The following is a 26,685-nucleotide window of genomic DNA, read 5'->3' as shown; positions in this document are numbered from 1 at the left end:
TTAGGTAGCTGGATGCATTTCCTTTGCTGAAGCTTCCCTCCTTTGCTGGAGCTAACCTGGAGCTCGCAAAGACATTGCTTGTACCTAAAAGGAGAGTCTGTAGAAAATTGACTGTCTTGTATTACTGATCTTTAAGTGAAGGTAAGCAATGTGTATTTTGATATGCTTTTTTAAAATTGTGTTTACTTCTTAATTCTACAAGATGGAGTAATTCACATTGATCATTAGCCTGAGTTATTCAGATGTACAAGATGCTGCAGTCAGTTGATGACCATGAATAAGGTGTGTAAGGTGAAGTAGAAGAGTTGAGGAGATGGCAGCTTGCAACTCTGTTATCAAGTCAGTAGATGTTGTAGTCATTCTTAACCCACCTTCTCTATTTTTTTTAAAAAAACCACAAAGATTATCTAACTGCAAATGTACCTTTGGATGCTTCACTCCAGCCAATCCATAGAAAATTGAGCCCTGATTTAGGAGATGATTTTGTTTAGGACTCACTCCTGTTTCCTGGGCCTGATCTGTTCATCTGTAGAATGATGTCAGGAATTTCTGTTGAAATTTCTGTTCAAACCAGTACAGTACTGTGCAAAGGAAAGGTCTGGCAACTATTCATTGCTGTCTTTAATACCTGGAATCTTTCTGTAAATAATTGCTTCCAAAAGAATCATCACTGTTGTGCCTTCTAAGCTAGAGCAAACATATATTTAGTGGGAAAAGTTTAAACACCATATTCTTACACAGCCAAATGGAAAATGTGCTCATTTCATTATTCATTATCATCGCACATTTAACTGGATTATTTTAATTACTGTCTAGTGGGACTGGGCAAGTCAAAATGTGCTCAGCTTCTGACCAAGCTTATTGCTTTGTTTGTGTAGATAAAAGAAAATCAGTTAGTCAAAATATGGCTGATATCCTTAAAGAGCTAACTATGCCTAGGGCTTAATTACTTGGTGCGTTAGCTTTTGAAGTGGTTCTAATGTCTGTTGTCCTTAGTATCAAATGGCACCAAAGTGCTGGATGGAATGTGCTCTTATAAATTTTTAATTGAGATGTTTTTGGTTGATCTGCCATAATGGTTTTGTAAGAAGAGCTTAATTAAACATTTATGGGCTGCATACTGCCATCATGGTAATGAACTATGGTTTTCAACTGGCTTCAGTAGATGTGGACCTCCGCTTACCTATAAGTCAGTGTTACATGCACATAAACAAGGATGGAATTTGGCGTTGTAAAAATAATGTTAATTCATTATCTACCAAAGACTGTTGCACAGGAGTATGGGTTCCTTCAGTGAATGAATGAACTGTACAGAAAGGGCAATGATATGCATTCATTTATCTTTTTTAGCCCATACATGAGCCATCCTCCTTCACTTCTTACCTGTTTTCTGTTGCATTTGCCTTTCCCTCAACCAGTATTATTCTTGTTGATTTCACTTTACTAGCCAATTAGCTAGTATTGAATCAGTAGAGACTGAAAGAGGAAAACCAAATCTACCCAGTTATTGGATGTGACAGTATGAAAAATCCACTATCCATTGATTAAATCAATATGACTAACAAGCCCTTAGAAATGGATAATAGCTTTATTTTTTGTTCATTAATAATTGGGAAAATGTAGTTGAAGTTTGGACTGAAAACAAACATTTCCTGTATTCCTTCTGCATTTGTAAATTGAAGGAGATTTTGGTTTGGGATAAATAAACCGTTACAATTTAACAAAATACTTTTTCAACCATTTAAAAAAAAATTAAAGGGAACTTCAAAATGAAAAGTTACTTTTAACTGAAAAAACAATGTGTTTGGCCTCAAAAACATAAAATAAAAAGGTTTGCCGAGTTTTATTTTTGTAGGGAGTTTTTGGTAAATAAACTTATTCAAACAAACTCATTTTGGTAAACAAGCTCATTTAAAAAAAAGTTGGAAGTCTCAGAGTTGGACAGCAGATGTGCTTATGTAGCCCCTGGAAAAAGTTCCATGCAAAAAAAAAAATTGCCTCACCTGGCTTTATTTCTCTGAAGGCATTACAACGGCCTGTAGTGCATCATTGTGGCATTCAAAAAGTGGTCTTTATTAATTAATAACTATAACTAAAACCAACAATTTTATAAAAAGGCAGTTTAAATTTTTAGCACTTTAGTACTGTCCAACAACTGTATTTTAAATTTTGCATCAATATTTGCAATCTAGAAATAGATTCATGATCTATTGATCGATTTATAGATAGATCATGAATCTATTAAGATATATATTCAGTTATTTTGAACAAATTACAAGAAATCATTTTCATCTACCCATTTGTCTCCATGTTAAATAATAACTTCAGCATGGCTTTCATAAGGATAACTCTGTACACCACTGTTATCAGATCCCTTTTGTTCTAAATGTTTTGGCTGCATAGTGAATAGCTATGGCCTAAATGTTCAGAGGTACTCTCTCTTAATAAAACTTTTTTTACACCTTGCTGAATATATTCAGATAATCTGTGAGATGTTTACAAACTTCTGGCAGGTAAGCCACTGGTGACTCACCCAACTATTCATTATTTATGACAGATTCTTCTTCCATGCCCTCTTTGCTTAAAAACATACTGAGAAATGCCCAATTTTACTTGAAAAGGATTTTTTTTTAGGGGCCATGAAAAACTTTTGTTTGGAGATTATATATATCTCCCTAAACAACTGTAAGATTGTGTGTGTGTGTGTGTGTGTACCTATTATATATAGACATATTGATTATATATCGTGTGTGTATATACACACACATAAAATCTAATAGATTTTATTATCTATCTGCTATAGATAGATTTTATGTGTGTGTATGTACTTACATTTATATATGTATGTGTATAATATACATAATTTTAGTAGCATAATTAATACTCAAAATTCCCCAAGGTACTTTTCTGTCTTGATCAGTCCTTCAGCTTGTAATGATTAAAATATGTACCTTCACACTGATGCTTTCCATTTCCTTTTCAGAAAAGCAGGTTAGATGTATGCATCAAGAGCAACAAAAGGTCTTTGGAGTCCATTTACATTTGCACAAAAATAGTAAAAAAAAAGCCCCCACCAAAATACCAAAAAAGCCCCATTGAGTTTCCAGGTTTAACTACAGCAGCAAAGCCTCTTGGAACGTGATTTTTTTGAAAACAGAGATGTGTCTGCCTTTCTGTCTGCCTTTCAGCAGAGCCTGGTTTTTAGTAAATAGACACAGTTGGTTAATATTAATTTTTAATAAGATGTAGATTATTGCAGATGGTATTTTTTGTTATTTTATTAACTTAATTTTAGTAGGAAATTAATAGTCTCTTTCGGAACTTGTATTTGATTTTAGATGAGGGAAGATTACGGCCCAGAAATATTAAAAGCTTTTCCCTGAGCCGAACATAAGACCTAGAGAGCTGAAATGTATTGTTATTAATTACATGGGACTGTCTTTAGCCTGATTTTTTTTTTTTTTTTTTGGCTTCTACAATCTTCAAAGTGTGCAAAATTCCACAATCCTCCGGTTCCCTAGAGGCTGCTCGCAATTATGAGGAGGTTGTTTCTCCTCATTATCAGACAATTTAGGCCTTTTAGTCTTGACCATGTGCTCAAGAACATGATCACCGCCCACTAAAATGTCAGGGGAAGTACTCGGGGAGCTGGGTTACTCTCCTGACATCATGCCCTGGGGTGCAGTTGCCATATGTGGTGATTGGCCTAGCACTTAGGTGGGACACAGTCTGCTCTAGGGAATGACATCAGGAGATCCAGCAGACATGTTGCGTGCATCCCCTGAAATAGCAGTGGGGCATGTGGAAGGTTTTGGTTCTGGCTGTCAGTTAGCCAAAGCTTGTTTTTAAAGGGGCCAGGCAGCCAGAAGCAATTCTCTCACTGAGGATTGATGCAGGTCAGTGGTCCAGGAAGGTATTTGTGTAATAAACAAGGTTATCCTGCATTTTGGTTTGTTCCCTGTGGCTTTGCCCTTTGTGAATTTGCAGAATGGCCTTACTATAGATTAGACTATGGACTATTTTGTGTGGGAAATAGTGGAAACTATCCTTCAGTGATTTCCTGCTGTGGTTTCTTTTCTGATGGTCCTAATGGGGCCGATATAGGACTTTCTTAGTAATGTAAGAAGGAAGGGCCTGCTCTGTGCTACCTCTTTTAGTCCCATCTTAAAGGGCCAGGAGAGGGAGTGTCCAGAGTACACTTTGTTCTAGCTATACTGGCTAGGGGGACCATGGGAAGCAGCTCCTGGGGCTCCTAGAAATTGCACTGAACGGTTAGGCTCACAATCCAGGAGCAATCAAAATGACTTAAAGTCACTTTGGTCTCTTCTCTATTTACGCCTCTGTAGGCGTATCTCTACACATACTGAGATATGCAACTAAGAATTGGGGCAGTTAAGTCCTGAGACACTGGGTAGGTAAATAGTTGAGCTAGATAAACCACTAGCAGGCAAAGGTCTGCCAAGTGACTCCCAATCTTTTTTTGTCCTTTTCTGATGTTATTTCAGCCAGTGCAATCCCATTGACATGTGACCCAACAATTTTTTTTCACTGTCTATGCTGCCTATGGATCAGAACTATAAAAGGGTACTCCCTGTGTCTCAGTCTCAGCCTATACCATGTTAAATTAGGAAAGCTTTTGCTATGAAAGTTTTTTGTTGTCATGTCAAATCACCATTAGAAACAGTAGCAGCTTAGAGCCCTTGAAGACAGGGATGGCAGAGCTGTTAAGACATTCACTGATTCTTGCTTCTGCACTGTATAGGATCATGCTAGATCAAGTCTGTCATCCAAAGCACCATAGAATGAAGTGTGTGGGAGGACAGTGATGACATGTTTACCCTGCTTACTTTTTTTTTTAGCTTGGCATCCAGAGGATGCTGCCTCTTGGAGTCCCAGAAAGCATGTCAAAAGGCCTGACTGCCTCTTGAGCTATCTGTGAACTGTTCTAGACAGCTGAAGTTTGAAGCAACAGCTGGAAAAAGCAAAGGAGAAATTGTTCATTCCAGCTGCTGTAGGGTGCACTGAATATGAATTCATGTGATGCATTGTATAGTATATTGGAAGAGGAACCGTTCATCACTGCATATTGTTCTTTCTTAATAACTCCATACAAAATTAATAAACCTTAAATCCCAGGTCCTGGAACTGTTACAGATGACTCAAATGACAGAAGTGAAGCCATGAAGTGCAAAGCATTTTGGCTTCAAAGCTTCACTTTTAACAAGTGATCTAAGCAGCAGCTCACAGGATGCTTTCAATACTCTCATAATAATTGGCCTAGTTTATGCTGCAACCAGTCAGTTAATTATGATAAAAAAGTGTTCTTTTTCTTACTATAGTATGACACTACAACTACAGCTTGAGGTGCCGCAGCCTTTTCATATCATTGTGGCATTGCGAATAATATAAAGTCCCAGCCTGAATTAGCTTATTGAATGGCACTTCCTGTTTGTGGGGTAATATTCATAATCTAAACTAGATGAATGTCAAAAGCCTTTATTATCCATGGCAATCAGGACTCATAGTAGAGATGATATCTTTTATTAGACCAACAAGATTTTTGCAAAAAAAATTCTTTAATTGCAAGCTTTCAGGCACAAACACCCTTCATCAGGCATAGGAGAGAAGATGGTAAAAGTTCCCCTGGGTAGAAATGAAAGTTCATATTTTATAGGATTTCACAGAGGTATCAATAGGATTTCACAGGATAGTGAAACATAGGATTTATTACCCATGGACATTTTTTAGTTGTGGGTGTAGTAACTGTTGGGTTAGTAGAAAATACCTAACATTTAAGTGTGGAGGGGCTCGATTCTTCATGTTTATACATTCTGCACGGGGATATTCAAAGCTTTTGAGCTCCAGTGAGGTCAGAGTAATGGTGAGACCAACCCTATCCTGGTCAGTAGAGAGAGCTAAGCCATCTTGAGCCCCAGGCACACCACAGTGTATTATTACATGTTACAAATACTCTTATGACTTTTCTCTGGTTTGCAGTTTCCTGCTTTGAGTGGTGGTGGTGGCAGGGAAAGGGGAGGAACTCTCTCACAGAGACCAGAACAGAAATTTGAGACTTCCCACTCACCCAGAGACCTCAGACCCCCTTCCCGGTCAGCATGGGGAAAACAAGGATTCTCACTCCGATGACAAAGGTGGCAATAGTAGTCTTCCAACAGCATGACTGTCATATGCACAGATCTTATGCTGGTGGGGCTTCCAAGGGGTATGGATGGTTAACACCCTGTTGAGATACATGGTTCAGTTTATGCCACTCAACTACCACTTTTTGCTGTCTGCAGACTTCGGCAGATACCGCTGTATCACTTTTGATCTGTTCATCTTTGCACAGTGTGTATTCACAGCTAGTAGAGGTTAGAAACCCTTTTTTAAATGAAAGTTGAGATTCTTATGTTGTCACGTGATCAGGAGCTGGGGCCCTAAGCATGGGGCTATAGCTTCTAGGCTTTCATCTATCCATGGTGATGAGCAGACCTCCTCCTGTCAGCACATTCCTCCAAATGTTTGTTTCATCTCATTCAGACTTCTGCATCAGGGGAATTTTCTTGAAGTGATGAGTTTTATTACAGTGCAGATGGCTGTAAAAAGAAATGTGAAACCTATAGTAAATTGCGAGTTTTGCAGCTCACTAATGTGCAGCACCATACTTGTTCAAAATTCTGTTTATAAAAAGGACTCTTCCAAATACTCCTCTTCAGCAATGATGAAGAGACAAGAATGCAAAAGAGTGGGATATTTTAGAATGATATTACGCAGATATATCTTGGAATCCATGAATTGGAGAATCCATGAATCCTAGAAAATAAGGGTTGGGAGGGACCTCAGGAGGTCATCTAGTCCAACCCTCCGCTCAAAGTGGTAGAAGGGTACACTGTTGGCTCATATTCAGCTATTGTCCCCTGTAACCCCCAGGTCTTTTTCTGCAGAACTTCTGCCCAGCCACTCAGCCCCTAGCTCGGGGGGTGGAGGGGCACAAAACGCAGCCTGGGGACCAGATGTGGCCTGCCAGGCCATTCTATCTGCCCCATGGGGCCCTTAAAAAATTTAGAAAATTAATATTTATCTGTCCTGGGCTGCCTGTCATGCGACCCTTGGTGGCTTGCTGAAACTCAGTAAGTGGCCCTCTGCCAAAATAATTGCTTGCCCCTGCCCTATCCTGTACCAATGCATGGGATTGCTCTGTCCTAAGTGCAGGACTTTGCACTTGCCTTTATTGAACCTCATGAGATTTCTTTTGTCCCAATCCTTCAATTTGTCTAGGTCACTCTGCATCCTAACCCTACCCTCTAGCATATCTACTGCCCCCCCCCCAGCTTGGTGTCATCTGCAAACTTGCTGAGGGTGCACTCTATGCCATCTTCCAGGTTATTGGTGAAGGCAGTGAACAAAACCCACCCCAGAACTGACCCCCAGGGCACGCCCCTTGATATTGGCTGCCAGCTAGACATTGAGCCATTGCTTACTGCTCTCTGAGCTTGAAGCTCCAGCCAGTTTTCTATTCACCTTACAGTCCATTCATCCAGCCTGTATTTCCTTAGCTTGCCTGGGAGAATGCTGTGGGAGACCATATCAAAAGGCTTGCTAAAATCAAGGTACACCACATGGACCAGTCTTCCTGCATCCACAGAGCCACATTGTCATAGAAAGCAATCAGGTTGGTCAGGCATGACTTGCCCCTGGTGAATCCATGCGGACTGTTCCTAATCACCTTTTTCTCCTCCAAGTGCTTAGAAATAGATTACTTGAGGATGTTCATGGTTTTTCTGAGGTGAGACTGACTGGTCTGTAGTTCCCTGGATCTTCCTTTTTCTCTTTCTTAAATATGGGCACTATGCTTGCCTTTTTCCAACCCCCCTGGGACCTCTCCTGATCACCATGAGGTTTCAGTGATGATGGCCGGTGGCTCTGCAATCACATTAGGCCATTACATTAGCTCCCTTAGCACACCTGGGTGCAGCCCATCCAGCCCCATGGATTTGTATATGTCCAGCTTTTTTAAATAGTCTCTGACCTGTTCTTTTGCCACTGTTGGCTGCTCACCTCTTCCCCAAACTGTGGTACCCAGTGCTGTTGTCTGGGAGCTGATCTTGCCTGTGAAGACTGAGGCGAAATAGGCATGGAGCTCTTCAGCCTTTTCTGCATCCTCTGTTACAAGGTTGCCTCCCCCATTCAATAAGGGACCCACACTTTCCTTGATCCTCCTCTTGCTACCGACATACTTATAGAAAACTTTCCTATTACCCTTCATATCCCTTGCTAGCTGCAACTCCAGTTGCACTTTGGCCTTCCTGACTTCATCCCTGAATGCCTGTATAATGCTCTTATATTCTTCCCTAGTTATTTGTCCAAGTTTCCCCTTCTAGTAAGCTTCCTTTTTGTGAAGAGTTCCCTGCTAAGCCAAGCTGGTCTTCTGCCATATTTCCTAGTCTTCCTGCACATTGGGATGGTTTGCTGCTGCACCCTCAATAAGACTTCTTTAATGTACAGCTAGCTCTTCTGGACTCCTTTCTTACGCTGACTTCCCAGGGGATACTGCCCATGAGTTCCCTGAGTGAGTCAAAGTCTGCTTTTTGAAGTCCAGGGTCCTTGCTTTGCTGCTCTCCATCCTTTCTTCCTCATGGTCACTGTTGTCCAAGTTGCCATCCACTACTACAATCCTCATCAATTCTTCCCTGTTTGTGAGCAGCAGGGCAAGAACAGCATGGCCCCTAGTTGGCTGCTCCAGCACTTGCACCAGGACATTGCCCTCAAAACTCTCCAAAAACTTCCTGGATTGCCTGCACACTGCTGTATTGCCCTCCCAGCAGATGTCACAGTGATTGAAGCCCCCTATGAGAACCAGGGCCTGTGATCACTAAACTTTCCCTAGTTGTTTGAAGAAAGCCACATCCACCACTTCCTCTGGTCTGGTGGGCTTTAGCAGACTCATACCATGACAACATCCTTGTTGTTCTCTCCTCTGACCCTAACCCAGAGACATGCAACAGGGTTATCTCCTGGAAGGAAACTTCAACCAAATGAGCCTAAATGCACTTCAAAGTAGTCAGCTATACAAGACACTTGAGTGAAGGTAATCCTAAAAAATTGCAGTAAACTTAGTTTTCTTATTTAGAAATGCTGTAGGCTGTAATAGGGTCACACTTTTAGTGGAGCTAAGGAAATAAACCATAATGAATAATTTATTCATTGAATTTTGCCTTTTTCTGTCTGTGGAACAATTTTTATAGCTCATTGTGAACTACTCTGATTTATTTGTTGTTCAATATTATTCATGAATTTCTAAGCAAAGATTTCCCCCCCTCCATATAAGTAGCCATCAAGAAGATGTGATTGTTCAATATTAAAATTCCATCTTTTATTAGTTAGGTAAGTCACATGATATTATATCTATTTCCTATATACAGTAACTTCTGGTATAACATAATATTAATTTAATATGAATTTCAGATATTAACTGTATCAATCAAATATGCAACTCAAATGTCACTTTTGGTGAATTGTGGCAATCAGTAGAAGTCAATGGGACTTGGGCTCCCAACTTCCCCTTTCTGTCTTTTGGGAAATGTCCATTTAAAACATCATGGAATTATATTTTTATTCATCTGTTGACAATCTATTTATGTGACAAAATGTTGCCTGAGCAGAGAGAAATTGCCCTTTTAGGAGAAAGAGGGATGTGCAGAACAAGCTTGCAGATGGATGAGTTTGAAGTTCTGATAGAGTTTGTGCCACTGCTTTACCTGCCCAACTGAAAAGTTGAGGGCAGGGATATCAATCTGAGTCCTTTCATGGGTGCTACTATACATTTTTTTTAATTTGCTTAAACTAGTAAGCCTAAAACCAACTAAAAATATACTTCATGCTGATCACTAAATCTGCTAAAACTATTGCTGCAGCCTTGAGCACAACCTCTGTCTTTGTGTTTACTGCTTTCTATTAAACCCTCTGCTTCCTTTTTCTGTTTTGCTCATTTTGGTCAAGACTGTAATTGAAAGCAACGTAGGAAAATACACTTTCGGCTCTTTTGCTGTTTGCTTCTCTACCGGAAGCCCCACTCTTAATTGAATAAGCTCCCTGAATGCTTATTTTGTACTCTAGACTTTATTCCATCTCCCACAACAGTGAAAGGGCAGTGCTTCTGCAGATGTCAATGGAAGTTAGATTAGTTTCATTAGCTAGCTAGCTACCAGTCATTGGCTAGGTTATCTAGCTAGCAAGTCCTCTCAATAACAGAGCCCTTTCACTGCACTAGCTAAATGCTGCTGTGTACCATAGTTTAATATTAATACTGCTTTTTGATATAGTACATACATAGTGAGGCTCTTGAATGAAGACATTTGGCTGCTACTTCTGTTATATTGTATTAATCTTTTTTTTAGAAAAGAAGGAGAAAGACCAGTTGCAAAAGGTGGGAGAAGGAGTATTCATTCTTGATAGAGGACCTAATGAGCTTTATTTTGCTTAGTGTTATCTTCTGTTTTAATATTTTAATACCCAACATCTGTTTTGTTTTTTTTTTACATTTCTTTGCATTATAAATTGGGAACAGAGGGTGTGGAGGTTTGTTGGTTGAAGGAAGAGTGCACTCACTGGGCATGTGAAAAGGGGGAAAGGTGGTGATTGTTGTGGAGGGGAATCCTGTGGTCTTCAAGATTCAGGCTGAAGTAGACTAGGATAGCATCTCAAAGATGAGGTAGAGCTTTGGTGGAGAGGCAGCCGGTGAAGGGCAGGGAAGTGAATTGGCTGGGTATCAGAGCAAGAGGGTGACTGTAGCTTCAGTGTTTTGGACAGACTGGACAATATAGGCCACTTTTTAAAAACCAGAGCATCCAAGCCCGCATGCTCATGTTTGTAGCTTCAGTTACCATGCCTGCATGTGCTAATCAGGTGGGTGTGCACTGAAAAAGAATTGATCTAATTGATCTCATTCAGTCACTCAGACTGCATTTGCAATTATTCCATCTGTGTAAGAAGTACCAGAAGCTAAGCATGAAAATATAAACATGCAATTGTGCCTCGGGTTTCTAAAATTACTAATGTTTAATTTCCTTATCAATGTGTTCCATAACTACAGAGTGATACAATAGTTCTCCAAAGGCAGCATGAAAACAAATTCTAATACATTGTATCTTCAGTGGTTATAAACGATGTACTACTGACTAATGATCTGAAGATGGCAGCATTGGGTGAGCCATCTCTTTTTCTTACTTAACAAAGTAGAGGCCTGTTAAAACATAGATATTGTAACTGTTGCATATGGCAAATGTATCCAAACATCAGCTTTTCATTTAAAGGGTTTTTCTTAATGTGTAACATTGCTATAAATTAGGTGTAGGCAGACGCATTATATTTTACCATCTGGTCATTTTTTGTATATTTTATTTAAATGAGTTGCACTGAAAATACAAGCCTTCTAAAGAATGAAGATGGGTTCTTTCAGCATGTGCCGACTCATAAAAGTTTCTCATTTTATAGCAATAATAATTCTTGCAGTTCTGTAGCAACTTTGGTTCAAGGATCGTTTTGTATGCAATGACTGCCTAACAAATGTCCCTAGAGCAGGGGTTGGAAGCCAAGTGCTCTCCTCTCCTAGGCTAATGCCTTAATAATTTGGCTAAGGAAACTTGCTCACATACGCTTGTTCTTTCTGTCTCCCTCTGGTGCAAGGAATTTTAAGAGTTGTTTCTGTACAGTAGCACAGTTGCAACAGAGAGAGAAGGAAAAGTATGTCCCAAATCCAGAACATCCTACAGCTTAGTCGTTAGGCCCCTTTTTTAGGAAGCAAATAAAGCAGTTTTGAGCTCTCTGTAACTGAAGGGGCTAGAACCCCATTTCCTCCACATCCAGGAGGCACTAGCCATAGGCACTGAGCTTTTCAATTAGGAGGAGGCACAAGTCTCTCTCCTGCTCTGGCCATGTTTTTGAAGGCAAAAGGTCTGCTGTGTTTTATGGGGAGCTTGAGTTTGCTGGGTTTTTTAGCATGTTCGGCACACACCTGCTGGGTTGGTCTTCTAAAGCACTACAGTTAGGTGAGGTAGTTCTTGATAAGTCTTACACATGAGCTAGAGACCAAGCTGTTCAGACCTGGCAAGATGGCAGCCATTGTGAGCATGTGCAGGAACAGAACTTCACATGACTGTGGAAATTTCTTAGAAAAAGTGAGTCACTTGAGGGATTTAATGAGGGTTTTAAAATCATGCTCATGAATGACATGTGCCCCCAGAGGCTGGGGGGCATGGTGACTGCTCACAAGTGGTGGCATTGAGCAGGGAGCTCCCATAGGTGGCTGTGGTAGTGTCACTGGTGGGGGGTGGTGAGTGCCAGCCAAGGGTCTGCGACTACCCACAGACGTCACTGGCAGTGTCAGTGGCAACCAGTGGTGATCTGTGACTGCCCACAGGTGTTGCCGTCAGTGTTGCTGGTGGCCAATTACAGGGGGTGAGCCACCAGTCTCAGGGGGTGCACATACACCTGCATGCACCCCCTACACATCGCCAGTGATAATGCTCTTAGAGCCTCTTTGCCATGCCAGAAGTGCCGCTTGGAAATACACCCCCACATTTGTTCTCTACCTGTTCCTGGAAATATGCCCAATAGTACTCTTAGATTCTGTGGGTCCATCTACATGAGCTATTTACTGAGAGTTGCCTAATTAGCTCCACAGTAAAGCAGCTCTGTCGACACATGCAGAGCTATTAGGCCACAGTAAAACTGATTAACTCTGCCATAGTTTAGTGCTTCTTAATACAAATACTATCCTATGGCCGAGTTATTTACTCCACTGCAACACACATGTAGATGCTGGCTGGGTCATGAGGCTGCTACAGTGTGGGGCTGCCTTCTGGCTAGCCCTGGACTGAAGCACACTCATGCCCCAGCCAGCTCCTTTGCAGCATGCTGAGCCAGTTCAGAGCAGCCCTGGACTGGCAGGCTGACCCCCCAGGGTCCCCTGACAGTCCAGGCTGTGTCATCCCAACTCTGCCCTGAAGTCCCACGTGTACCCAGGAGCAATAAATTCCAGCATGAACTGTGCTGGAGTTTATTCAGCTGGACTAATTTCATGTGTAGATGTGCTCTGTGTCTTGGGAGTACATTTTGGTGCATGCTCTAAACCTTACCTCATTTTGGAACTTGGTGCATCTGAAGCAGGAGTGAGTGGGCAAGGCATGGTTCATGCTAGTGTTCCCAGGTATGGCACAGATGTGGTATAGGTATGCCCTTGGAAGTCAGCAGCTACATTTTGCCTCCATCCCAATTGCGGTGCCTGGGTCCTTTTGTAGTTCTGGCCCTGATAGACTAGCATTCAGAATTTCTGTAGACATCTCTTTGGTTAGGGATAGACATTCAAAAAAGCCTGAGCCTGAATTGATTCAATCTTTGCAAGTCAGTCTAACCAGGCTAGGTTGGACTGGTTTGAAACCGGGCAGGCATTGTGTCTGGACTGAGGAAATTCAATCACTTGCCTGCAGTGGCTCAGGCTAGAAGCCAGAGGGCACTACAGCAGCCCTCCCTTTCCTTCTGCAGGAGCTGAGCTGAAGGGGGTGTGGCCAAGCCCTGGCAGGACTCTCTCGTTAGGGATGTTAGCTTGCATGGTATCAGGTTTTTCCCCGCTCGCTGCTCAAGTGGAGGGAGTGTTGCTGGCCCCGAGGCTAGTACTCTCAGGCAAGGGGGGAGTGGGGTGCAGTGCATGCATCTGTTGATAATACGGAGCTTTTCAATCTCCCTCCCTGCTTCATCATGCAGGAAACCAACAGGTGAGCAAGCCAGCTGGGGAGCTGATAACAGTCCTTATCACCCGATTAGTAAAAAAAATAGCCTTTCTCTACATTACATCAGACTTCTTAAACAGCTTACAGACTAACCTGTTGATTAGCTCCACAAGCCCTAAGCTGTCCCTGTTCTGTCTGCCTATCCCAGTGAAATTGGAGAGAGAGACACATGCAGACACCTCTCGACATTAGCTAGCATACCACATGCTGGCTACAGTCCCTGATGTGGCAGAGAGGAGGAAGGGATCTCTGCTTAAGTAGCAAGTAGTGAGTGGGGAGGAGAGGGAGACACAGGGAAGCCAGCAGATCCTGCTGTGTCTGCAAGGCTCTCCTGGAGCTGCAGCCAGGGAGCAGAGGGGAGAGGCCAGCCCGCTATGGAGCAGAGAGCCCTGCCCAGCCCAGAGAGCATGCTGGGATGCTGAAGGACTGATTTAACTTAAGCCAGCAAGGGGTCTGGGACAGACATTTCATAAACAGGTTTGAGCCAAATCAGTCAAGTGTAATACAACCAGGTTTGTCTCAAACCGGTTTCAGCCATTTTCAAACTGGTTTACGTGCACCGAACATCTGTTCTGTTACAGATTTAAATCAGTTTCTGATCACTTAAATCAGTTTATGTGTAATGTTTGTCCCTAGCCTTTGTGAACCAGCTGACTCAGTATTCATCTTCTCGTACATGACAGCAGTTTGTATTCATTTTGAATATTTCTCTCATACTGACTTGCATAAGCTGATGGCAAAGCCAGAAACAGAACCTCATTTTCATGACTTGGGTGCTGTACTTTAACCATGCCTTATCCCTGTGAATTTTGGTGCCTTTTGGTTCATATAGTTGGACCTAAATCAGAGCCTTCTGCACTCAGTAACATCCTACCCCCTTCCCCCCCCAACTTACTTTTATATTCTTTGGAACAGGACCAGATGCTAATTTTATTCTAATTTACTTGGATATTTTCTGCCTAATACTATATTGAATAAATTAGTATATTTTCATGAACTTTTATATGAGAAGGAAGAAGGATTTTATATTAAAGAGCAGTTAGGTAAGCATTAATGAGGGAGGAATGGTTTTGGGGAAAACCGCCCCCAAAATGAAAGCTTCTTGATTCTTTGCCTGTTTCTGAGGCAGGGCTCCGGAGGAAATGATCCATTTCTGAAATGTCTTGTGATCTCATCATTTTCTTTTTTATTTCTGCACTTCTGAGTTTTCTGGTAACAGAACTGGAAGAGCAGAAGTTCCTTGAGAAAAAGAAAGTGCTTGCCTTAGTGATCCAAACTCAGACGATTTAGATGAGCTTCATATACATATCTTCATACAGAGCTTAAGCTTATCCACTGGGGACTTTGGCATTCAGGTACCTCCAAGCCTCATCAATTGCTAGCTGCTATTGGTCTCAGATATTGTACAAACGGTTCACTTTCGTTAACTTCCAGAGTTCCTGTCATGTATGCTGAGTTGGGTAATTTAAGAAAGAACAATTACAAATGTGTATGAGCTATATTTGTGGGTGATGGAAACTAGATTCCTGAAAACTTTGTGAACAACTAGTGAGTCTCATCTGTTTTGGACATTTAGGACCACATTCTAATTCACTTTCAGGTTTTTTAACAGAATGTAGTCATCTAAAAGTAGGTACGAAGTAGGCAGATTTTAGATATTACCCCCACCTGTGTGACTAGACCTGTCCCTTCCAGCATGCCTAAAATGCATTGATTTATGATGTGTTACAAATCTCCTATTCCTATGCAAAACACTCACTCCTCCTGGTTTTCTCCAGTTAAAGTTTTGGTGACTTATGAAGATTCCTGAGCATGCTCAGAAGGACAAATCTATTTGTACACCTGGGACTAGGACCTAAAATCCACTTAAGTGATAGTAATTCATTAACCTAGCTGTGTTGTGCTGATAGATCTATAATGTTCATTCAGAGCTAACTTAGTTGTCTTTGCATTATAGCAATTTGTTGTGTAGACATACCCTTTTTAAAACCCTGATAGATGATCAAGCAAATTCTGATGGATAATATCAAAATCAAAATAAATAACTTAGGATCTGTAGTGCTTTTCTTCCCTTTCCATTGCAGGGCTGCTGCAATACCTTTGCTTCACACACTTTCCAATATAATGGAGCGTATAATACAGATTAGACACAGTACTGGTTTTATCCTAATATTTTTTTTCAATATCTTACTAGTATGGGTCAGATGGTACTTACTACCTTTCTAGTTATATGGGTAAAACCTCAATGAACACTTACAATGGACTGGTCCATTGAGCTTACTAGACTGTCTGTAATTGCCTAATTTAGGACGCAAGTGACATTTGTGTTCAGTTATGGCAGATGACTTTAAAATCTTATGAGAGCTAAGGTCCCAAAGCAGGAAAGCCCTTAAGCATGTCTTTAAGTCTATATCTGATACAATATATGAGTTCATACTCAACTTTAAGTCCTACTGCTGCCTTAAGGGAACACCATAAACATGGACCTAATGTTCAGGCCTAAATTGAGGACTTAAGACCCAGATTATTGAAATTCACTTACAGATGCATTTACTTACTGGTGCCTAACCTGAAACTGTGCTGATACTGTGCCCAAGTATCCAGATAAAGCTGATACTTAGCACCATTGAGTGCAGTACAAAGTGCTGCAGCCACAGTCATTTCTACTCAAAAGTTGGAGGTGGGGGTGATATAATATATATGTTAGGATAGGTACCTACATTTTTAAATATCCCAACGCCTGTTGGAGGTGCCAATCTGGATTTTGCCTTGGGTGCCTTTCACTATCTTTAGGCACACTACCTTTGGAAAATTTGTCCCAGGTGACTCTTCTTGTGGTCTGTTTGGAAAACCAGATAAAAGCAGAATTCTTCATGCCAATTTTTGGACAGAGCTACTTTACTAATAAGCATGACATTTAAAATACTTAGAAGTAAGAGTCCTCGATCTGAACTTATTTAAAAAACATGAAATTCTGAAGGAATGGGGCAATCAAGTGAATATGGTGCCAATTGGTGCTGTGGAAGTGCTTATTTACAACACCAGTATATATCTACATATAATACATATGTATCTATATATTTTTGCAGTGCTATTTTTTTACCATTGAATTTGGCCTCTGCAAGCAAGAAGGACAACTGCGTGCTTATGGAGCTGGACTTCTGTCTTCTATTGGAGAATTAAAGGTATGTGAGTGGCTACACACTTTTGTCTGAAACAAGTTACTTGAAACAGGAAAAATGATGAAGTGTGAATTTTTTTACTTTCAAATAACTTTAAATAAAGAAGAATAAATATTCACATCCCAGAATGATGACACTGACCCAAAAACTGTTTGAAAAGTTAGCTAGCATGTGGAATGTGAAGTAAGTTGACAAGAACCGATGTGCAAAGACTAATAAAAATTGCAGTGTTTATTGTCTCCTTGATCTCCCTTGCTAGTCAATAAGACATTTAAATTTGTTGCAAGGTGAAGCCTATACTTTCTAGTTCTGTTTACTGAATAGGAGAAGTTTGAAGTAAAAAAAGCTCCTGAAATCCTTATGTAATAAAAGATGCACCTATTTTGAATATGTGGGAAAATCTCTTCATAACATGGAAATAAGGATAGATTTTGCATTATTTGAGGATTCCGGTGGGCTGTAATGGAATTACACCTCTGAGTAAGATGAATTCAGCACACAATCTGGAAATAAAGCCCTGATTCAAAGTATTTCCCTCCATTGCACATGTTTAACTTTTTAAGTATCTGTTTTCAAGGGCCCCAGCCCTTCAGTGACAGAGGTGCTTAACTTGACTCAGTGAGAACAGTTACATTGGACAAACTCTTTGGCTACAGATAGATGTTGTATTTGTCCTGGGATAAACCATTATAAATGGTTTATTTTGGGGCAAAGTGCATTCATTCATATGTCAGTGTCTCATTGTTCTGGCATAAATCCTAAAAAAGATTCATGGGATAAGAAGAACCAACAGTTTAGACCAGGGTATCACAAAGTGCATGTGAATGGTAATCCTGGGATTGCATCATTGAATGAATGGTGGACAAATGGCAGCATGTTTAGCCATTCACTAAATTCTGATTAGAAGGGCAAAGTGTGTATATGCCAGTTCCAGGGCATTTCTATTCCAGGACAAAGGCAGGTACAACTTGTAACACCTGTTCATAGCCTCAGTGCATAAACTGAAGGATGTAGGTTCAGTATGATTGGACAGGTATACAGCTACAGCTTGTTAAATTTTTCCATATGAGAAAGATTTGGTTGAAATTTTTAAAGAATTATGAAATTAAAATAAAAAAGAATTTACAAAAAGATTTTCAGTGTTTCAGGCCCAGTCCTGCTTTGGTCTGATCTGCATCTCAAAACATTTTGGTTGGAATGAGGTAGTCTCTTTACTAACCTTATATGAATATACTTTTTGAAAGCAGTAAAGCTAGTACGACTAGAGAAAACAACCTCTTGATTTTGTTTCTGTTTCCTTATGTTGTAGTATCAGTGTTCTGAATACGATGCAGGCTTTCAGTACAATGGCCATTTTACTCTTCACTGAATCAGAATTTAAGTAGCGGATTAAGGCATCACATCAGCCAGGTGCTAACCATCTCTGGCCCCTAAATCTCTGGCCCAATGTCTTTTGGGCATGAGCCTCCAGATCTGCACCAGTGATACTCAGCAAGGGTGCCATGAAATCCTTTGAAGGGTGCAGTGGGGTGTGAGGAGATAAACCAAGTGTGAAGCGATAAGCAGATAAACACAGGCTCAAACTCAATCCCTGCCTGGCCGTTCCCTTGGCCCCTCTGCAAAGAGGTAAGCGCTGAAATAAAGGAGTTAGGTTTTGGAATGAGGTGCCATTCAGTTCACAAGTTATGGAGAGGAACTTTGAGTCTAAAAAAGGTTGAAAACGGTCCTCTTGCAGAATCAGACTCCTAGTTTCAGCTAACAGTTAAGTGTTGTCAAGTGACAGCAGTGAAAGTGCCTACCCCATTATTTACAAAGTCCGAAGACATAAATGCATGGAAAAGAAGAGGCAAGAACTTTGTATGTTTTATAGCATTCATGTAATAAACCCATGCATTTTTCGTACTGTATTTCGTCACAATACAGCAATCCTGAACAAATATTATTTAATCAGCAGTTGTCTCAAAATAGAAGCACAACACACAACCCTTTTGAAAAGAACATAAAAATTATATAATGTGCACATTAATGGCATATATTGATCGTTTCAAAAGTAAGTTCACATATCATCATCATTTTGCCATAAATCAATATTATACACTTTTCCTATTATGTTACATATATATTTCATAGAATTCAAGGCCACAAGGGGCCATTAGATCATCTAGTCTGCCTCCTGTATATCACAGACTATTACATTTCACTCTGATATCCCATATTCTGAGGCCAATGGCTTATATTAGACTAAAACATTTCAGAGTCTCAAGAGACTCTAGACAGTTGTGTGCTGTAGGCAGAGGCCAAGAGACACTGAGGACCCATAGTCCTCATACTGACAAGGAATTGACTGGGGGAAAGATGCTCAGAGGATGTTAGCAGACCATCTATGGTCATTGCCAATCTGATGTGGGGTACAATTCCTTCCTGACACCAATTCTGGAGGTCAGTTAGACCATGAACACATGAACAAAACATGCTAGCTGGACATCTCTTTAGCATCTCCATTTTGGGCGATCTCTGAAGCTTTAGAGGAAAGCGACCCATAGCCTCACTCTCCTTTTCACCCCTGAATACATTTGACTAGCTGTGAACTGGAAGGGGAAATCCCTTACTGATCCCTGCAGGTGACTGGTTGAGGGCTATTTGATAACAGGCAAATGCAGAGCTGCAAGTGTTACGAAAACATTGAGGTTAATTCAGACAATTATCCTATGAACTGTGAAAGAAAGGGAGGGACGTCCAAAAAAGACCACGATGGATAACTTTTGAGTATACAGTCCACAGATGTTCTCTTGGAAACTGGACTGAAGGACATCTTTTTGAAAAATGTTAAAATTCATTTTAAAGAATGAAAATTATTGATGAATCCAGTCCCTCCTCTAGTTAGCAGTAAACAAAAATCCAAACTACTATGAAATATATATCTTATTTCCGGGTTTAATTTGTTTAACTTCACCTTGCAGTGGCTGAATATTGTTGTGCCTTTGTCGGCAAGACCAACACGGCTTTACACTGTCAGATAGCTTTCATTGCAACAATATTCACATTAAAAAAATTGTTAGTTACATGACTGGCAATAGCAGAGTAGGAATACTTGCGGCATGAATATGACCAGCAGAACTCAGTCCTTTTAAGTGACTTGGTGACACTTGTTCAGTTGTCATTGTCTGTCTGTTTTTTCCTGAATTATGTTGCTTCATTACATAAAATCAGCCAACAGCTTCAGCACTGATAAACTGAAAATCAAAGGAATGTAAGTACAAAATAACCTTTGAACAGATTACTTTTGTGAACTTTTTAAATATTTAGAGTTTGAATTTAAGGCATTAAAAATGCAATACCTAATGTTTGTGCTACATATGTTAAAAATCATTATGTGGAAAATGCAGAAAGCGCCAACATGAGGAGAAACTAAAAAATATAAGGTGGGGAAAGGAACATTAAGAAATAAAGTAATTTAAAAATATTCTTCTTCAGTACAGTCAGATTAATTCTAGACAAAGAATGTATTTGGTGATGAGAAATAAGAGAAAAAGTGTACATTTCATTTCAATTAATAAAATGGGGTTATGAAACAGTTATGACTAAAAGACATACTAAACTTTAAAAAAATCCATCTGTTCACTTTCTCTGTTGTTCTCATAAGCCCTTTTATTAAAAAGGTCCTTCCACTGACTTTGCTGAGCTGTGGATCAGGTCCTGGGGCTTCAGGACCAGTTTGTTGTTAAATGCAGAGGCAGATTTCCAGTTGTGTTGCACATCTCTTTTAGTCAAAGTTACTCACAATAACTCCAATTGTTAAAAAGTGGTAAAATTAACATGTCCCTCTTCATAAGATATATAAAAAAAAAAAGCAGTGTATTCTAGTACAGGTTGTTGTGTTGTTTTCTGAAGAAGGTGAAGGGGATGGTTAAAAACTGTATGCCTGGTGCACATTTTTTACTAGCGTTCTTAACTAGAGAGTCTTTTTCTATTTGTCTAAAAATATATATAAAATTCTATTGATATCATAAAAAAGTCGGCACACAATGTGGAAATGGCCCCTGTTGTAGATCAGCAGAAAAACATTTAAGAGCATATTTTTCACAAGACTTTTTGTATTCTCCTGCAGAATAGCAAGACAATAAAATCACTATAGAGACACCGGCTACCTCTTCTCACCCATATTCTTATTCTGGCCCATGGATAGAACAGCATTTATAACTCATCTCACATTTTCCGTCATATTTACTTGAAGGTTGTTAGGCATAGGGTTGGAAAGCCTTAATAAGTGTTTTAAATTATTCCATTCCAGTCTTTATACTCTGAGGAACAAGCACACAGCAGAGCCGTTTTTAATATATCACTGAATGAGTATTTCTCATGCCCTAAGTAAGCAGAGCTGGAAGTACTCTAGGGGTACCCCACCAGGAGAGAACAAATCATATTACTCTTCAGTGGCCTCATTGTCAAATACAGTTACTCGTCATGGATATCAGCAAGAATTGAACTCAAACTCACTCCAAACTCTCACTGCTTGAGCTAAAGGTGAATTATAATGTCTGCACCAGTATAACAGCTTATTTAAATGAGCCACTAAAGTCTACTGTTATCACAAGACCTTGAGATGGTGGGATTTCCAGTTAACTGAAGGATGTAGTACACATACCCCATCGGTTTTACATTCCATGGAGATGTAAGTGAAGAAGATAAAGTTGAAGAAATATACAGTAAATCTTTACATGTCTCAGTTGACTTAAGACATCTGGCCAAATAATATCTGCAAGACAAATGGGTGGCGAACATAACTGGATATTGTTGTATAAAATATTACATAAATTATGAATGTTATTAAAATACATTAAATATAACCAAATCTTGAGGACCTTCCCAATTCCATACTTTTCTCTACTGAGATTCTGTGCCTTGTAATGTTTATGTCATAGCGCACTGAATTTGTTTCACAGCACTGGGGACCATTTGATAATTGCGACAGATATGTACCATGACTGCTCAGATGGTCTCTTTATCCTTATTTGCTTTAAGACAGCATTAGGAAGGGCCCAGCAGGTCTGGCTGAAGTTTCTTTTGGGCCTTGGTGCTGCCAGCTTCAGAACGTACAGTTTACATACTGCATTTTGTATGTCCATGGTTGCAGAATTTCAACAGGTCTGGATTTTTAAAGATATTGATATGTTGTTTCCTTCTGCCTGAGGCTATCCAATCCCACATTCCTCACTTCTCTGTGCACTAAACACAAGGCTACAGGGTTTGGGGGGGCGGCGAAACTATATCCAGTCCCCGCTTGAAGGACTCTTTCCTGTAAAATGCATCAACAGTCCTCAGAGCAGGTGACCTAGCTGTCTAAATCTGCTTTAAAAAAAAAATATGAAAAAAATATGGCCCTTAGCTGAAGTTGATTTGATGCCAAATATGGGACTTTGCTTCTAACCCAGTGAGGGATTCCAACAATTAAAATCGTGAGCATAATATCTCTGTAGCACCAAGATCTAACTGAAAAGTATGATAGATCTTCTAATGCCACTATGAAGGTAGAGATATTCAAGGGAATCGGAAATGCTTACCATAGTGTGGGAAAGGTCCAGAGTATTCAAGGGTTGTCCCATGTTTTTGGAATGTGGTTATTCATTTTGAAATGCAAATGGGTTGTGGGTTAAGGAAGATCAGTTGAGTCCACAGGTGGGATTTGTATAATTCTTTACTAGTTTACATGACATTTTAATTTGTGCTTATGCACGAAAGAGCATGCATGCGCAGCGCCTGAATAAATTACTTAGTAGGCATGGGCAGTGTTGCACTGCTCTGAAGAAGATCCATGTTGCAAATGAAAAAAGAAAAGGAAAAAGCAGCACTTTCAGACTCACAAGATCTATTCCTGGCATGTAATTTACCCATGTAGTATGTTCAAGTTTTTATACAGCACCTTTCACTATAGATAGATGGAAAAAGGATTTGAGGTACTGGAGATAAATCTGCTTGCTTTCAATACTTGTACCTCGGTACAAAGCACTGAGAGTGAATACACTTATCCTCAGTGCTCTAAGGTCTATGGCAGGTACAGAAGCAAGAACAGCTGCTATAAATAAAAATGAAGGAGAGGAGAGGGAGCTGCAATTGCTAGTTCTCTACACTGAATCCTAGGGTGTCTGCTCTTAGTGTCCTTCTGCCAATCATACAAAGGGAAAAAAGATCTAAAGGCTACTCTCCACCTAATCACAGTTGCCTCCTCGTCTTCCTAATGTTGGCTTTGTACATAAATATGCCTATTTATATAGTTCTTGTTTCCCTGCAGTATTTATTTGGAGCGTTATTGCTCAAGTGTACTTGGTAGAAGGGTAATGCATTTCATCAGTACACAATAAACGAACATTATGTGCCAGTTTTCAAATATATAGTTTCAGTCCTAAACTCATTGTCAGGAAAATGGCAGGAGCGTTTGGCTTAAGAATGGATGACACAGATTATGGGGATGGTTTGGTCAGACTGTATTTGCCTACACAGGTGATTACCAATGCTGTCATTCAAGTGATATTTTTGGGGCATTACTTTTTGTAGTTGTACAGATACATTTCCTGGAATATTTATTTTATGACTTTCTCCTTTCCAGCTGGAAATGTAGGTTTATATTCCTACATGGACACCCAAATACATTTGTGAACTGCTCTTAATTATTTAAGTAATAACTTTTTTTGGGGGTGGGGAGGAGAGAATGATAGTAGCTAATAGATTTTTAAGTAAAATTTTATTTATCCTATTTATTGTGGAAGATCCACTGTGAGTAAAATATGTGAGACTAGCAAGTGACTGTAATCATAGACTAACAGTGATATAAAAGCTGGGTGCATAAAAAAACTACAGCCTAGACACTCAGGAGTCTCATAATACATTTTAACAGATTCTGTGGTGTATTTTGCAGCATGCTCTGTCTGACAAGGCCAGTGTGAAAGCATTTGATCCAAAAACAACTTGCTTGCAAGAATGCCTTATCACCACTTTTCAGGAAGCTTACTTTGTCTCAGAAAGTTTTGAAGAAGCCAAAGAAAAGATGAGGTAAACTGTTTCCCTTGACTTGTATAAAACACAGTCTAAATTTCTTTTGCTTAGATGTGGCTGAAATAGGTGTTAATTTTCTTTTTCTTCCAGGGACTTTGCCAAATCAATCAATCGTCCCTTTTCTGTGTATTTTAATCCCTACACACAAAGCATTGAGATCCTGAAAGACACCAGGAGTATAGAAAATGTTGTCCAAGACCTTCGGAGTGATCTGAACACAGTATGTGATGCTTTAAGCAAAATGAACAGATATTTAGGGATTTGATATCTGTGGTACCATGGTGTTTCTGTCAGCTGTTTCTTCTGTGGCTATTTTAGCAACATCGTGTGATACTGTTAACTTTTTAGAGCCATCAATTTTCCCTCTACAGCTTGGCCAGTGACTTTGCATCAATGTGTAGCTCTAATTGTAACTTGCAGACAAAACAAGACAATGCTAATTTGTGAACTCAGCAAGAAATGTGATGGCCTATAACCAGCAATTCTGTGACATGCCATAAAGAAATACACCATTAAAAACTTGCCTGGCAATGCTTTTGTTTCCTTAAAGAAGTATTTCATTTTAAAAGTGTTTAATTTAAAATATATAGATTCAAAATGTCTCCTCTGATTTCATTAGAAGTCTGGACTGTCTGTTTTCCCTCTAAGATGCTGTGGAAAAATATTTGCAAAATTTTCCTTGCGAGTGAATGCATATTTCTTTCTGTACTAGTGAAGACCTTTTTTTTGTCCTTCGTCTCTTACTGTATTTGAGCGTCTCCAGTGACCGAACAATAGAATTTATGGAAGACTGTGAAGGTCAGAAAAGATATATATCATTGCTAAAGGGTTTGTGAGGGTTGCAAATTATAAGGCAAAGAATGGACAAATATTTCAGAATAGCTGAGTAACTGCAAAACAATATAAAATGTTTGGTAATTCATACAAGAAGAAATCTTTAGTTGGTACCTGCAACTATTAAAGAATGCCACAAGAATATCCACCACCCTTTGACAATTTAGAAAGTACTTCCTCTTAGAAGTGGCACATTCAGGGATATTTATGGGAATCCTTATGTTGTTACACATGAATGTAAGACCCTCTATGGCCATTATTTGTTATCTTCATTCTATTATTCAGAGAGATGCTTGCAGGGATTTTCCTAATGAGTCTCAGGCATAATTGGGCATTGTTTATTAGGTTAAAATAAACCTTGCCTGGTGCAGGGAAGCAAACACAAAGTATCAATGCTGCTTGTTTAAATAATATAAAGTTCTGATGAGAAACTGACTTCAAAGACTAGTGGGTCCATGTACACCAGGAATCAATTTGGATTACTGTGAAAGTCATAATTTATTATTTCAGCAAGCTCTTTATTCATCAGAATCAGGTGAACTATGAAGATCATGTCAAATATGGACTGTGAAGCCATGACACATCTACATGCATTGCAAATAGCCCCTGTTGAGACTTTTCTAAGTCTTGTTGAGAAAGCAACTGGTCTATGCAGCTGGTCTAAAGGTTGCATACAGTGCCAGCTACTTGATAACATCAGTACAGCCTTAAATAAGAGGCAGTTTGCAGGGATAATGATTTTCATAGAGAAGTTTGCCACCTCCTTCAAGGTAACTGTAAGATAACAAAGAGAATGCTATTTCCTTTGGACTGTCCCTGCTGCATTCTCATACTGCTGTATTAACAGGGTGTGGAACAATCCAGTGTTAGATTTGACTGTGACTACCATTGGTACCAAGGAAGAGTTGTTGAATTATCCCAAAGGGATCAGAAGGCTGAAGGGAGTTCTTTACTCCCTGACATCAGAAGTGACGGTTAGGTGTCACTTACATCCAGCAATCCCAACACGGAAGTTTTCTGACTTGCTTCTTTCTTTTTCAAATGGAGCCTGATAACCCTCTCCAAGTTCTTTGGGAAAATGCACTGTGCCTGGATTCCCTTCAATGGCTCTGAATGTCACTGCAGCAGGAATCACAGACTTGTCGAGGAGTCAGGGTTGGAGTGTTGTTATAGCTGTGATGGTCCAGGAGTTAGAGAATCTAACGTGAAGGTACTACCAAAGCTTATTTACATAATGTTTAACTCCGATGGGAAACTAGATGCAACACTTACCAGGAAATCTCAAAAACTTTCTATTAGAATCATGTAGGTATTTTACAACATTAACATTGTCTGGATTTATTCTCTGGTATTTTGAACAGCTTGTACCAAGGCCTCTACAGCAGTAAAACAATAGAGGCATATCTTTGTTTTGTTTTGTACAGTTAACAAGTAAATCTTATTATGGATTAGGGAGAAACCCTTGAAATCCAATAGTCATCTGAGGACTAATGATGGTGAGGAAACTGTCTATAATGAAGATATAATATCGTTGAAACAGAACATTGTCAAAGGATAATGGGTTCCTGCTGCTAGATATATGCTTAATCCAGTGATTTTATTTTTATTGTACAATATGATTAAAAATAAATTAAATATAATAGACTGGGAGATAATAGTGGTTTAGAGTGACAATTGCTCACTGTTCTTGTGTTATAAAGCCCTGTTCTGATAGGTTTAGAGAAAAAAACTTTTGTTGTACTTCCACCAGTAAGATTGCAGGGTTCAGAAAGGATGCTTTAAAAGGTAATGGCACTGTGCTTTTAATGAATCAAATAGTTTCATCTTAGCTT

General features: G+C 39.7%; 1 protein-coding gene across 1 annotated transcript in view; it reads left to right on the top strand.

Moving 5' to 3' along the window:
- The window catches only part of TPH2 (tryptophan hydroxylase 2), a 70,740-nt gene extending 46,217 nt beyond the window's left edge, over positions 1–24,523 (top strand). The window contains exons 9-11 of the mRNA XM_019543935.1: positions 16,877–16,972; positions 23,883–24,016; positions 24,110–24,523. Coding sequence (XP_019399480.1) covers positions 16,877–16,972; positions 23,883–24,016; positions 24,110–24,284 — 405 coding nt within the window. The 3' untranslated portion in view covers positions 24,285–24,523. The remainder of the gene's footprint in view (positions 1–16,876; positions 16,973–23,882; positions 24,017–24,109) is intronic.
- Positions 24,524–26,685: the final 2,162 nt, after the last annotated feature.

Source organism: Crocodylus porosus, unplaced genomic scaffold, assembly GCF_001723895.1.
Source record: "Crocodylus porosus isolate Cpor-Errol unplaced genomic scaffold, CroPor_comp1, whole genome shotgun sequence".
Classification (NCBI taxonomy): Eukaryota; Metazoa; Chordata; order Crocodylia; family Crocodylidae; genus Crocodylus; species Crocodylus porosus.
This window is presented reverse-complemented; position numbering and strand designations above follow the sequence as displayed.